Source organism: Ctenopharyngodon idella, chromosome 23 (assembly GCF_019924925.1).
Source record: "Ctenopharyngodon idella isolate HZGC_01 chromosome 23, HZGC01, whole genome shotgun sequence".
Lineage (NCBI taxonomy): Eukaryota > Metazoa > Chordata > Actinopteri > Cypriniformes > Xenocyprididae > Ctenopharyngodon > Ctenopharyngodon idella.
This window is the reverse complement of record NC_067242.1, coordinates 16,482,795-16,497,075: the sequence shown is the minus strand read 5'-3', so window position 1 is coordinate 16,497,075 and position 14,281 is coordinate 16,482,795. Positions and strand designations below refer to the sequence as shown.

The 14,281-nt window shown below is 36.4% G+C and overlaps 2 protein-coding genes across 2 annotated transcripts; both read right to left on the bottom strand.

Annotated features, from left to right (window-relative positions):
• Nucleotides 1-7,179: 7,179 nt before the first annotated feature.
• Nucleotides 7,180-10,433, bottom strand: si:ch211-161h7.4 (uncharacterized). Its single transcript, XM_051883057.1, has 10 exons — nt 9,929-10,433; nt 9,335-9,378; nt 9,160-9,224; nt 8,932-9,047; nt 8,783-8,843; nt 8,306-8,507; nt 8,140-8,220; nt 7,974-8,054; nt 7,730-7,888; nt 7,180-7,651 (listed from the first exon to the last, which is right to left on the bottom strand). The coding sequence occupies exons 1-10, from the start codon at nt 9,935-9,937 to the stop codon at nt 7,180-7,182; spliced, it is 1,290 nt and encodes a 429-aa protein (XP_051739017.1). The 5' UTR covers nt 9,938-10,433.
• Nucleotides 10,434-10,643: 210 nt separating this feature from the next.
• On the bottom strand, nt 10,644-13,355 carry si:ch211-161h7.5 (uncharacterized). Its single transcript, XM_051883062.1, has 8 exons — nt 13,198-13,355; nt 12,959-13,100; nt 12,720-12,864; nt 12,500-12,613; nt 11,853-11,997; nt 11,624-11,772; nt 11,401-11,540; nt 10,644-11,300 (listed from the first exon to the last, which is right to left on the bottom strand). The coding sequence occupies exons 2-8, from the start codon at nt 13,056-13,058 to the stop codon at nt 11,152-11,154; spliced, it is 942 nt and encodes a 313-aa protein (XP_051739022.1). The 5' UTR covers nt 13,059-13,100; nt 13,198-13,355; the 3' UTR covers nt 10,644-11,151.
• Nucleotides 13,356-14,281: the final 926 nt, after the last annotated feature.

Below are 14,281 nucleotides of genomic sequence, written 5' to 3'. Positions count from 1 at the left end.
CGATAAAGATAATGAATTATTGATGCCCGTAGCTACTGTTATTTCAGCATGATTCCAAGTGAGAGACGGTATATTGTCAACTTTTTCACATTTCTGTAGATGAGGGGTTCACTGTGATTAAACTGTAACACAATCTGACTGGTTTAGTGGTTAATGGAAACTGTTCCAACCTTTGCTAAAGGTTTGATTGGACAAAGTAATCCAGAATTTACAGGAATTTGTGGTAAACAAACCATTTCTCTTCTTCGGCACACAATGAAAGAGACTTTTGTGTACACTGGTTTGAAAATCTCCAGAGAAGGATGGGGGCATCTTAACTAAAACCACATGGCTGGCAAAAGCAAGAATAACGTATCGTCTTTATAAACAAGAAGTCTGTGTTATCAGTATCACACTTGTGTAAAATATTCTTAGTGGTGGCCAAGGGATAAACTTGTTTAAAGTGTCATGATTTGCTATGAAAAGCTGTTCCATCTCATATTTTTCATGAGTCCATACTGCATGTCTGAGGTTAAAAGCATGCTGCATAATTAAACGATAAAAGGTCCCCAGGTCTTTGCAAAAAGGGTTTAGAGTAAGTGACCAGGGGAAAAATGGCGTGCAAAAGTGAACATTAAGACTTCTTTTAAATCTTGTTATAGAGACAAACAATGAGGATGAAAGTCTTAAGCATCTATCTATAAACAATTTCAATCAAAACTGAAACATCTGATAACTATTGGTATTCATTTCGCTTCTTTCAAATAAATTTTTACTTTATAAAAAAGCACATTTAGAGTGATATGGCAGCATCTGCAGCTCATTGCTCTTTCAGAATTGACGGAACATCAAAAGAATGACAAGCTTTAAACACAGCAACATTCAAACAAAAACATTTCTTTCAGGTCTATACATACATACATACATACCCAAACTGGGCAGTGGAAGAGTTCATATTAATATTACAAACACAAGTGCAGTGAAATCACATACATGAGATTACACTGATGGAAACTGTGAGGTGGTTACTAATAAACTGAAGGACAGATTTCACTTTTTCACATGTACCTCAAATAAACAGCACTACTTCTGAGTATAAAAGCGAGGCAAAGTTGAGCATGCACAGCAAAATAAGGATCTGCTGACCCCTGCTGACCACTCAACAAATTTGTTCACAAAACCTAGCTAGAGAAACAACAACAGAAATGTACACTTATATTAATTAGACCACAGTTTTGAAAAGCTTTTTACATAGCATCATAAAATCAAGGTTGACATGTTCTTGAAGCTATTTACACAAAAAAACAACTAGCATTTATGAGCTTTGCAAGACAACTATATGTGTATGACTTTTTGAAACAAAATCATCTACAATTTTATCTTAAAAAAAATATGCAGCTGAATATTTTAAAGAAATCAAAGAAAGCCACATCATGTCAATCAGCTCGGCGTATCATTCGACTGTGTCCTGTGGTAAATCAGCACTGCAGGTTCCTGACACAGATTGAGGATGCTATACGCTTGTCCTGTAACACAAAAATAAATCAAAATTTAAGAAATCGAGAACACATAAGTGATTAGTTTTTAGTAATAAGTTTTCACTCACCAGCTGGTATCATAAACACCTCTCCAGAATTGTAGACTGACTTTACACCCTCAATATCAACACGCACACAACTTGAGATAATGCTGAATACCTTATTAAAGAGAAACACGGTAAGGTTAAAATGTTATATAATGTAAATGTAATGTAAACATAAATGAATTTCTAGAAATTATTTATCATCAAACTGGTCAGCTTGGGATGATGGAAAAAAAAAATAAAAATCATATGGGCAGAAAAGGGGATTTAAAACAAGTAACTGCCATGTAACCTTCTCATTTTAAAGGCTACAAGACACTATTGCAGTTATGCAATTAACTGAGAGATAAAAAAAAAGACACTTTCCACTCACAGAAATTATATCATGGTCCACATGTGAGGGTTTCTTCATGTACGACCCCAGAAGAATCTTTCCGTGTGAGAATGAGCGGCTCTGGAGGTCAACCGTGTGACCCATTGCTCGGCCTCCATGGGAGTGCCAGTGGAAGTCATCAGGACTAATAACTCGTCCATCTAGAAAGGAGTGAAAAAAACAGCACATGAACGAGCTATATGAAACAAGGTGGCAACATTTTTTTCACTGAAAATAATCCAAATTCATGCTGCAAAATTCAGATGTAATTAAATTTGATTCAAACAACCACTCCTAATATGATTGTCTCTGCATCTCACATCCTGGGCTTTTATGTTTTATGTGATAAGCATTAAATGCGCTTCGCACCGAACCTCACAGCGAGGACCAATTATCTGTGTGGTGCACTGCATGACGCATTTCAATCCTACTGAGAATGTTCTACTTTAATGTGCTGTGGAGGAAGTCAAACATCTCAAACAGCTGGAGAGCCACGGCATCATAAACAGCAATGACAAGGAAAAGAGAAGAAGAAAGGTCAAAGATAAACTCAAATGCTTTTTAAACTATACAGCAATATCCTATTTATTGACAACTGACAATTTATCATGGTTTTACTGTGATAACAACAACAGTAGTAATTCTTATTTTGACATAAATGTTGCCGATTCATGTTAAACATCTATTGGGGGAAGGATACTTTGGTTGTAGTTATAGTTTCTAAATGTGTTTTATAAATACTATAGCTAAATACTGTTGAAACCATGGTATAATGGTAGTAAGGACTGATCTATGGTTATAGTCACGCTATTTCAAAAGTCACTATGAAATCAAAATTGACAATTCTTGTTTTGTTATAGAACACTGTAGTATTTATTATAAATTATTTATCCAGCACATCATTTAAAATTCATGTGCCCTCGAGTCATAATCTTTAATCAAAATAATTTCTGCTCCCACTAACAGCGACATCTTCTCTGATAACACGTTTTTCGGCACGAGGATGGAAAAACCTGTCAATCACATGAGACAAACCACAACCATCTAACAATCCAAATCCAAAATGGCCAGATGGACAAGTCCCACTTTACATTTTTTCTTGTTTGAGAGGCAGATTCACTTGGATATATGTCACAATAGAGAAGATTTTTTTTCTAAGGCACATTTATAAAAGGTACTTAAATGTCCTAATTGAACTAAGGCCTAATCTAACCCGTCTGTGAAACCAGGCCTAGATACTGCAAGAGAAGATTTGAATCATTAATAAGCTTGATGAAAGGAAAACAATATGTTAAGTGGTAGGAAACAAATATTTTCATTGAAAGCACATTCCCAACTCAGTCAAGAGGTCCACTCATGGGTATAAGTACTAAATAAACAAGCTGTTATTAAAGTTAGTTCCCAGCAGTTTGTACTTCAGCACTTGAAAGTAAAAGTCTGTATGGATTTCAAAATGTTTAGATAGTCAAAAATAACTCTTAAACAAAGCAAGTATTTTAATTATTGATAGCAATCAGCCAACTTGCATGTGTGGATGAATGTTTATGTCTCTTTTGTCCACTTTAGACCACTTCTGTCCTGACTTCTTAGAGGGAAGGGTTTATTAATGGGTAAATTTATGGTTTTTTTTTTCTTTTTTCAGATCTTTCGACCTAATGACGTGATCAGAGCTGAGGGAAAAACATACAGAGAGCAGCAGCTTTCGTTTCTGTTCTGACAGCAGCAAGACCATGCCGAATGCATGTTACAAATCAGGAATGGTGAGAGTACATTTGTAAAATTTTCGTCCAAACCAAACTTGGGTCTTCAGCCAGCTAAAGTTTACATGGTAGGTCAGTAGGCGAAGAGAAGACGGTCTTTTGTGAACGCATTCAACCACATGAGCATTTCAACGAAAGCAATCTGGTCAAATGCATTTTTGAATGGTCAGAAGTGGAAAAGCTCAAAACGTTTTACACCCCATTTACACCTGCACTTGGCGTTGTGCACTTGGGATCCGATTGACCAAAACGCATCTTAATGGTGTAAACGTGGCCAAAGTTTACAGATTCAGGATCAAGTTAGGGGTAACTCCTGTCCTGTCACTATTTTGCCCATGAATACTTCATTCAACACAAGGCTGTTCAGGCAGTGTGTCCCTATAACATGGCTACATCTGATATGCGAAATAGTCTTGCGTGTTGATTTATTTGTGATTGTAGTGTCATTACTTTTCGCGGCTGGGGGCCACAAGTGAGAGAACCACGCATGCAGGTTGCTCCAGTCCTCATCTTCCAGGACAACAGGCTGCAATGGAGGCCCACAGAGATCACAGTGCGCAAACACACGTGGAGCCTGTCGCACATGGGGTGTCACTCTAGACGACGGTAAATCTGAAAGAAAAAAAAGAAAGAAGTTAGTTACAAATTGTGCTGTTAAATTTCCTTAAGTGTAAACACATGGTTCTGTGGAACTTTCAAATCATTGTTTGTTTTAGAATCACAACAGAGTAACATTGGCTCATACGGTCGTATGAGTTTGAGCGCTTGGGAGTATTTGATAAACCTATTTTTGCAATTCCATTTGGTGGCACAGAAATGACACATTGCAGATTTAAAATATATTGCACATGATAAATTCTCACCAATATCATCATCCTCTTCATCACGTTGCTGAAGCTCAAGCATTGATGAAGGCCCACTTCTGAAAGCATTGTCACTACACAAAAAAAGCAAAAACGCTCAGTCCTGAAGCACAGAATTTTAAACAGAGTGACTATTTGCACAGACCACACAACAGTTATTTTTACCCAAATGTTCTGGTGCAGGGGTTAGACAAGGGCAATTTTATTTATATCTGCATCTTTTATATTTAAACTCGGTGCAAGTAACATTTGTTTAGGCCAGGCCTTACTCAACTTACACATCAGATAAAGTGTTGGGTCCACTGGATACTCGTACACTCATTTTGTTTCTGGTCCCTGACGGCTGCATGGTAATACCACTGGTGAAACCAAAGGAGGCGCGTCTGTTTCCCTGCAGCTGATCATCACTTTGGGCCACATTCTCACTCGAGTGATCTGACTGGTCCTCAAGAGAGTGAAGGAGGTTTCTGCGTCCCTGTTTTCTGCACCTTTGTCCACTTTTTACCATATTTTCAGTTTTTTCTGAAGCAAAAATGGCATTCATTGACGCTAAAGATCGCTTAATTGACTTTGGCGTGTTGATTATGTTTCTTTTTATGTTCCTGGTGTGATTTTTTGTTTTTTGCAATTTCATTGAACTTCCCTCCTTATTAAATGCACCGCGAAGAGGAGTGTTTGATAGTTTGGACTTTTTTGGAGAAGAACTGCGAGGTGGTGGAAGTCCATCGGCTGGTTCCTGAGACTGCGGCGCCACCCACCAATTGGAAGGAGCTTTTCTTTGTCTTTTCTGTGAAAAGTTGTCCGATGCAGAACTCTCTGGTCTTCTAAGAGAAGAGGAAGGTGGTTTCTGTGAAGATCCAACGTCTCTTGAGTAAACCTGGTCAAACACTCTCTTCTCACCTGTTTTAAGTATCGGAGGAAAAGGTAAGTACAAAAACTTCAATCATACAAAGTAAAAGCTGTTTTGGAATGAGTTTACCTGGTAGGACATTGTGTTGTCTCTTAGGACTACAGAATTCTGGACTAATCTCCACAGCATTCTCATTTGGACAAGCTCCCACTTCCTCTCCTGACACATGAGCTGGTGATGCCACTTGAGGCTGAATAGCGGCCGATTTTGGTTTCCTTCGACCACCTGTCTTCTTAGCGGTCTTCTGCTCAGCTCCAGTATCATATCTATCACCACCTGCTATCAACTTTTTCCCATCATCTAACGCATTGCGAGTCTTCGGTTTCTTGTGCTTCCCCTGGGCAGGTCTAAGAGATTGTGTTTCTTCAGAATCAACAGCAGCTGCTTGCTTCGCTGGTGTTTTTGTATTGGCTTTCAGCCCTTGTGCTGCACCCAACACCTGCTTTGGCTGAAGCTCTGTGGTACTTTCATTTGGGCTACTGAGCCACCATGCTCCTGGAGGTTTCCTTTTCCTCTTGACACAAAGTGGACTGTCTGACGAAATGTCAGATGCAGTTGTTGGTGGATCCTTTGGTTTTGGTTCCGCCCTTTGTGTTTCTTTTCTCTTCTGTTTTTTGGCCGTATCCACGCCATCTTCCTTGGTGGAAGATTGTTTATTTACAGCTACAATGTAAAAATAAAACAGAAAAGACTAAGTTTTCAGCAAAACTGGACTGGTGGTTGTTAGGGATGCCTAATCTGTGAGTTGGGAGTGTTAGATGCCCATCTATCCAAAATGACACAATTCTGCTTCGTAATTATCGATGCACAGCATAATTAGGCAAAAGTCAGAGGAACTAACCTGTACTTTGTTCCTCCTCTTGCTCATTGAGGGCAAGTGGAGGTTCATGCTCTTGCTCGTCACAGGAAGGATCTATCTGTTCCAGCTCTATTTGTTTTTTAGAAGTTTGTTTCTTTGTCTCAGAGACAGTTTCCTCCTTTTTGTTGTTCTTTCTATTTTTGTTGGATTTCACTGAGTTTGTGGAGTGAAGAGCTGCTGCAGAAGTGACTTTATAGGATTCCTTCTTATTTGACCCTGGCCTCTCCCGTTTAGCTGATTTTGAGGATTTCTTTGTGTTTCTAGACACAGGAGCTGGGATTTCTTGGCTGCACCCTGCATCTGTCTCATCTTTGTCAGAAAGTTCAACAGGCTCAGGTGCCTTGCTGTTTGCCCGTTTCTTCTTTCCTGTAACGAGCACACAAAGCAATATTTCAAACATAATGACATGTAAACTTCTTTCAATATATTACATAATTTCCATCAATGTTTTATGAATAATATGAATACTTCTCAATCAATGTTTAATGAACGTAAATATAAATGTGACCATGGAACACAAATCCAATCATATGGGGTCACAGGTACATTTGTAGCAATAGCCAACAATACATTGTATTGTGATAATACACAATTTTTAACGTTTTGAATCTCTCAAGTCTGCAGTGGATGCATCCTCGATATCAAGGACACATCCATGTACTTTCATGCGTTCTCTGTACTTGCGTTCTTGAGTATTGTAACCAGACTTTGATGGTTGATGATGACGTATTACAAGAACACAAGAACGCAAGATAGCTTAAGAACTAAGTACATTTGACACAGGACTAAGAATAAAAAAAAATAGCTGACAAAATTAACACTACACTGATAAAGTATCCTGCATTTTTATTCATCATAAATCTAAAATTTGGTAAAAGTGTGATTTACCTGCTTGTACTTCTTTGTGTCCCTGTACAGTTTGAGATGAGGTCTGATCACAATCATTGTCCTCCAGCGCTTCGGTTACAGGGTCTGCTCTATCCTCTCGACCATCATGAGTCACAGAGTCTTTGCCACTCTTTTTTGAAGCTTTTCCACATTTTCCTTTCATTTTTTGTTTACCAGACTCGATTTGTGCCTTGTTTTTTTTAGCATCTGCCTCATGCTGATTAGTCATCTCCACTTCACTCTGCGAGAGCTGATCTGTGGAGTGCGGCTCTGTAAGAACCTTCTCCTTTGCAGTGTCTGCTGGGACAGGTCTTTTGTTCTTGACCTCTGCCTTGCGAGGGATGATGAAAAGAACAGGTGCCTCATCATCCAGGATGATGAAGTCCTCCTCTAAATCTACAGATGGAGGAGCTGGAGCTGCTGCTTGTTTCCTGGAACTTATCAACAGAAAAGTGTTATAATAAAGTAACAATGGTGCATGTGGTTTAAGCTCAGAACGTCACATTTAAACTCACCATGGGGATTTAGGCATCAAGGCTTTTTTAAGCTTCTGCTGGAAAGACAATCCTTTCCCTGGATCCTCCATCACTTGATTTTTGCATTGCTCTTCCTCCCGAAGTTTTGGTTCACTCTTCCGAACCAAAACAGGAGAAAGCTGACCAGGATCTTTATCCCTTAATAATAATAAAACGAGAAGATTCATTAAGAAATCTGCAGGAACAATTCAGTTGTGACATTACAGAAAAGTAGTTTCCATACATTGTTAAATCTTTCTTCATTTCTGGAGGTGAAGACTGGGTGGCTTCCACTGATGTTTTAGTGTTTTTTGCAAGCTTCATGCTGAAAGATAAAATTTTAGGTTATATTTCTTATTATAATAATAAAATATGCAGATGTACAATACAGTTATACATTAATAACTGACCTTGATAAGGAACCCGCGTTTGATTTAACAGTTTTTCTAAACTCAAGCCTTTCTGGTGGTGACGCCAGAGACCCGCTATCCCTTTCGGAGCAGAGAAAATAAGGGAACAATTAGATAATGAAACAAAAACGAACAATATCAGTTATCAGACTCTTTTTCTTCTTACCCATAGAGGGATTCCTTCGCCGGTTCTGACTGCTGAGTGCAGGACACCTTGCTGAAGTCTCCACCAATGGGCTCCTCATCCTCAACTCCAAAGAGAAGAGGATCAGCCACAGGTCTGACTCCATCCACAGATTCATCCCTCTCCATTGCCAAAGCAATAGGACTGGATGTCTTTATGGGAACAATTTCTTTAAATGGACTCTCTTTATTAGGAATGAAAGAAACATGACAATTATTCCAGGTGCCAAGCAGGTGATGAAAATGTAACAAAAATTAGCTCTATTACAGGATTCTTTATGCTTGCCTGGCCGTTCATTTTATTATTTATCATGTATTAATATATACATTTTAAATGTTTTTATTTTAATTTTTTAAATCAAATGTTAAGGATTCTTCAAATAAAATCTGCAATAACAGTCAGAAACTATACAGTCACGATAATACAACTGATAAGAGATTGTTGTGGATGTAGGGTTACCTCTATCAATTATTTCATCCTCTTGAATGCCATTTTCTTGGATCAAAGTATCCTTGTGTACCTGAAAATCAGAGTCATCTGATTAACAATCAACATCACATTGTGGCAATGAGAACACACTGATTTCTGATGATTCACTCCATGGGTACCTGTTTAAATGATGCCTTCATCTTTTCTGGATCACACAAGCTTTTCTTCTGACCATTTACAAGAGTGCTTTTGGGAAAGGGAGAAGGCAGAGGCAAACCCAGCTCAGAGTCAGCATCTACCAATAACAACAACATGAAATATGGTTTCACACAATAAACAAATGGCACAAAACAATGACAATGAAATGGAGATTTTTAGCAATGAGGAGAGTGTAAGAATATAATTACCAATGTCATCGAAGAGAGTGTCAATGCCACGCAGGGTGAAGACATCACTGAGTTCAGTATGGGCTCTGAAAATCAGCAGCAACATGTAATGAAATGTGCCTCTGACTTGAGCTAGTTAATATTAATATCTACTTAATCCAATACAAAAAATGTTTGAAAATGGCATATTACTTACATTTCCTGTTTTTGGTAATAATGCAGTTTCTTTTTGGCTTTGACCTGAAATTGATTCAAACTTCACAAGTTCATATGAAGGGGGAAAAAATACATAGATAAATAATAAACACATATATTAACATTTATCATATAATTCAAAAGAGTGTGGTTTTTGAAAGAAGTCTCTTTTGCTCAAGGCTGCGTTTATTTGATCAAAAATAAATATTTGTGATATTTGTGTGATAATAAATATTTTGTGAAATATACAATTTAAAAATAACTTTTCTATTTTATTGTAAAATATAATGTAGTCATATATATATATATATATATATATATATATATATCTTAGATAATAAACAGATATTAATAAATTATATTTCATAGTCTAAACTGTCACTTCACATCTACTTTCGCTTCGTAGACATCGGCTTTGTCTCAAAACTCAAAACTGCTTACTCAAGAGAGAATTCTGAGCGCCTATGATGCTCAAAGATGCTGTCTAGGTAGGGAGCTCACTAGGTTTTGAACCGCAGCCACTGACAGACTCTGCGCTAACGGTTGCTACAAACAACGGTGATTTTGTTCTTTAAGTCCACCCGTAACTACTGACCTGCGACATCGTGTTGAGGTCCACCCCCGGTTATAGAGACTGTGTGTCCGCAAATGAAGCTCATAAACCCGCAGATAGTCCGGCTCTTCGTCTCTCTATAAACATGCCCATGACTGGTAGCTGACCGCCATTCGCCGATTACATTACACTCTTCTTTGTTTACACAATTTGAAAGTCTCGATGCTTATGAATTCCGGTTACATTTACGAGAGTTTTACGTTCAAATCAATAGAGAAAGGAATTATTAAAATATTAATATCCCACAGGAAGCATTAATATCTTTCATAGAGACCGTCACCGTGTTTGGCCCACAACAACAACACAAATTCTCCCGCTCAATTTTCTTCCTGTGCGGGAGGAAGACACACAATGAAATGCTGCCACCTAGTGCCATGGAGTGTCTCACAGCTACGCTACTGCAGATGTAATGTGATGTAATGTAAAATAAAATAAAAAATAAATCAAATAAAAATGGGATGCCTTAAAATTATTCAAAATAAATTAATGGTAACTCAGCTAAAATATACCATCATATATCTCAGACTACAATTTGACATTATTTTTTACATTTTTTAAAATTATTACAAATAAAAGTTATCTTTCCTTTTGCTTCCAAGGCTTTTAATGAAAAACATACAATTATTGATAATTTTAATAAAGGAGGAAGATTATACCTTTAATATAGGATTTTAATAAATTAAATAAGATATCCTGATTTTTCTATACATTTTTTAATTCATCAACAATATCAATATTTTTTTATACAGATGTCACCTGTAACCACTTGAGTTATTAGACAATACAATGCAAACTGTTCTTAAACAGAGCAATACACAACTAGTAAAAAAAACAGTACTAGTAACTCAATCTTCAGTCACCTCTAGTTGGGATCAAGCCATCAGCCTCTTGACGTCCCCTCTAAAACTTTACTATGATTCTCAGGTGACTTTTATGATTTTATTGCTGCAGAAAAATGTACATAACAGTGCACAGATCATGGTCAATGTACAGATATTCAGCTAGGACACCCCCTGCCCTGATAAGAGCAATTCATTTTGTGTAACTCAGTTACACAAGCTTTCTTATTTTATTTTTTATTATTTATCAAAAGTACATATAAACAATGTACACATTTGAACAATTAAAAAAATAAATACCATTAATAAAAAAGCATATTGTAGTATGATTACACATATAAATTTCAATTATATGAACAGTTCAGTTTAAGCGAAGACCTTCTTTTGCTTTTCAGCGATTTCCATCGGTGACATGGCCTCGTCTGCATTCATGTAGAGAGGATGTTTAATATGCCTCCATATAACCAGCAAGACTTTGATCGCAAATAGTGTACAAGCCAACCCCAGTAACACAGCTGTGGAACACAACACACAATATGGTTGTCATGAAATACACTACAAATTAAGAACATAACAGCAAAATTATTATGATGACCAGCGCTTGTTCCGGCTTACCTATGTAAATGCCATTGCGACTTGGATCCGCAGAGTTAAAGTTCTTTGTCATGTTTCCGCTCAAAGCCACAATGACAACAGGGTAAACTGTCAGAATGTATCTCAGGTGCTTTTCAAACACAAAGTTCTCAACAATAAACCTGTAAAAATCATTACGCATTAATCTCAAGATTAACATTTTTCATTTATTGAACATGATATATTAAGAGTTTTGTGGTCTTACCAAGAAATAGCTTCACCCAAAAGAATAGAGAGAGAGACAGTTGCTGCATCTGATTGGGTCATTCCAGCATTATATCTCAGCACAACAGTGAAGTTGATCAAGGTGGCAATAGTTGTCCATGTTGTGTATGTTGCAATGCCATTCTGAACCTGCAAGGTCGAAGATGCAACATTAAAAACTGCATAATTTTTTTGAGTTGCTGTTGAGTAATATTTCAATGATATCTCACCAATATCCGAATACACCAGAGGTCTACTTTGTGATATTTCTTTAACCAGGCTCCATATTGTTTGAGGGCATGACAGGTGAAGATGATCAGCAGGTAGTTTGTGAAGGCAATCAAGGCAAGGAAAATCAATGCAGCAATCATCTCCCTTTAAATAAATGCAAAGAATTTTAATATTTACAAAAGATGATGATAATGACAAAGATAAATATGTGTAATTATGAATAAAATATAAATATTCTATACATACATGTATAGTTATATACACAATAAACTATACTTACTGTATAAAATTATATATTAAAATATATACTATATAAAATTATATATATAGAGAGAGAGAGATACATGAATTATTACATTACATGCATGTATAACACACATGCATGTATATATTTAACAAAAATATATATTTAAAATACGTTTTATATATATATATATATATATATATATATATATATACACACATATATATACACATGTAAATATTTCTTAAATATATACATGTATGTGTGTGTATTTATATATACATAATAAATATTCACAGTGCACACACATATTATGTAAACACTATTATTTTGGATGCGATTAATCGTGATTACTCATTTGACAGCACTAATATATATATATATCAGAATTTTTCTTCTTACTCTCTGTCCCACAGAAGGAGCCAGCCTATATTCAGCAGCATGTTTGCAATCCATGTGATGAAGAATCCATACGGCAACACAGCAGGACTGCAGTACATTGGACCATAAACAGTCCTGTAATAACATTATACATAAATGTCTCATAAACATCAGCATATTATTATTATTACATATCACTTTGTTTTTTGATTATCATTTGATTCTAGCTCAGAGCTCATACCTCCTGCAGGTAGTGGAGACGATGTAAACAAACATGAGGGACAGCCAGGTGTAGATGACACCCCAGATTGAGAAGGTCCATCCCGAGGGAGTGATTTCGGTATTGTACTTATTGGATATAGCGCTAGTGGTGTTCTGAAAAGGACCTGCGAGTGAGAAAAACAACATTGTAGCAATATATTTGACCAAAATGTAATTTTTTACCACCTATAATTTACTTGAGGAAACCGCTGTACCTACCTTTTCCTGGTCCAGCAAGTGCGTTGAATATGATGCAGATGATGAACATGACAACAGAAAGGACTATGAGTGCTAAACGGGGAACGCTGTGATCTCCCATTGTGAGCCGTTGAAATGAAGAAAATATTCTGCTTGTTGTAATCTGAAAATATTTAACAGAAGTGCACTCAATTCGGAAGCACTACTAACATTATCAGTATTGACTATATAAACATAAACGCACTAAAATTGTGTCTTACCTACAGCTGGAAACAATCCTAAAGTCTGAAAGCAAGCGTGAAAGAGAGAAGGAAGTGAACATACCCTGAGGACTGAAGAACACAAATATTACACTCGTGGGATTGGTTTTATAAGTGTGCAGGTTGTGTAACCACACGTGCTGAGTATGACACTCAAATACATGCGTACAATGGCTGTCAAGGCAACCATTTTTTTTCATTGCATAAATTTCTGATGCTTACGAAAAAGCCTTACACAACTAAGTGGCTTTCACTTTGCACAATCTGAAGAAACAAAAATATTAGTAATAGATGGAAGAAGGTTTTTGTATTTCTTTAAGTTTTACTTATTTGTTTATTTTCTGAAGTAAAAACTAAACTTTTATCCAAGAGAACATGTAGTACATGTTCTTTAGATAACATCTTGTGTGGCTTAGTCATTAACCATGTGTGTTATAATGTCTTTAACAGTAAAGGGAACTGGGGGTGATGAATGAACACATGGATGAACACATGATGATGAATAAACGATGGATAGACAAAAATGGGCAGAAAAAATTCTCCAGACAAAATTTTAAGGATATCTATTATGAAATGAAACATTTAAATATGAGTTGAAGGAGTGATGTTGCCATTTCTAGACATTTTAACATATTCACAATCATGCTCAACCTGTTATGAAACTACATTTTTACGAGGATTGATTTAAGCTTGAAAATGTGCAGATTACCATAGAGGACCTTGATTAACTGGTTTGTGTGTTTGGTTTCATTCAAATTTACTTGACAATTAGGTAGATCTTTAAGGACAACCTCGTTGCATATCAAGTTACAGTTTTTTAAATTGTTCTTCACCAAACCACATTAAATCAAAATAGTCATAAGCAAGAAATAATCAATTATAGGCTAATTACATTAAATTATATATACTGTAAAAAAAAAATGTTACAAAAATAGGGTGAATTCTATTCAGGATTGACATTTTTCCCAGTCATTTTAACGGCAAATGTATCCCAATTTACCTGAATTCACCTTATGTTTAAAAATGAGTTAATACAGTAGTGACAGAAACGTTAGTAGTTAGCTGGACTCAACTACTTGACTTA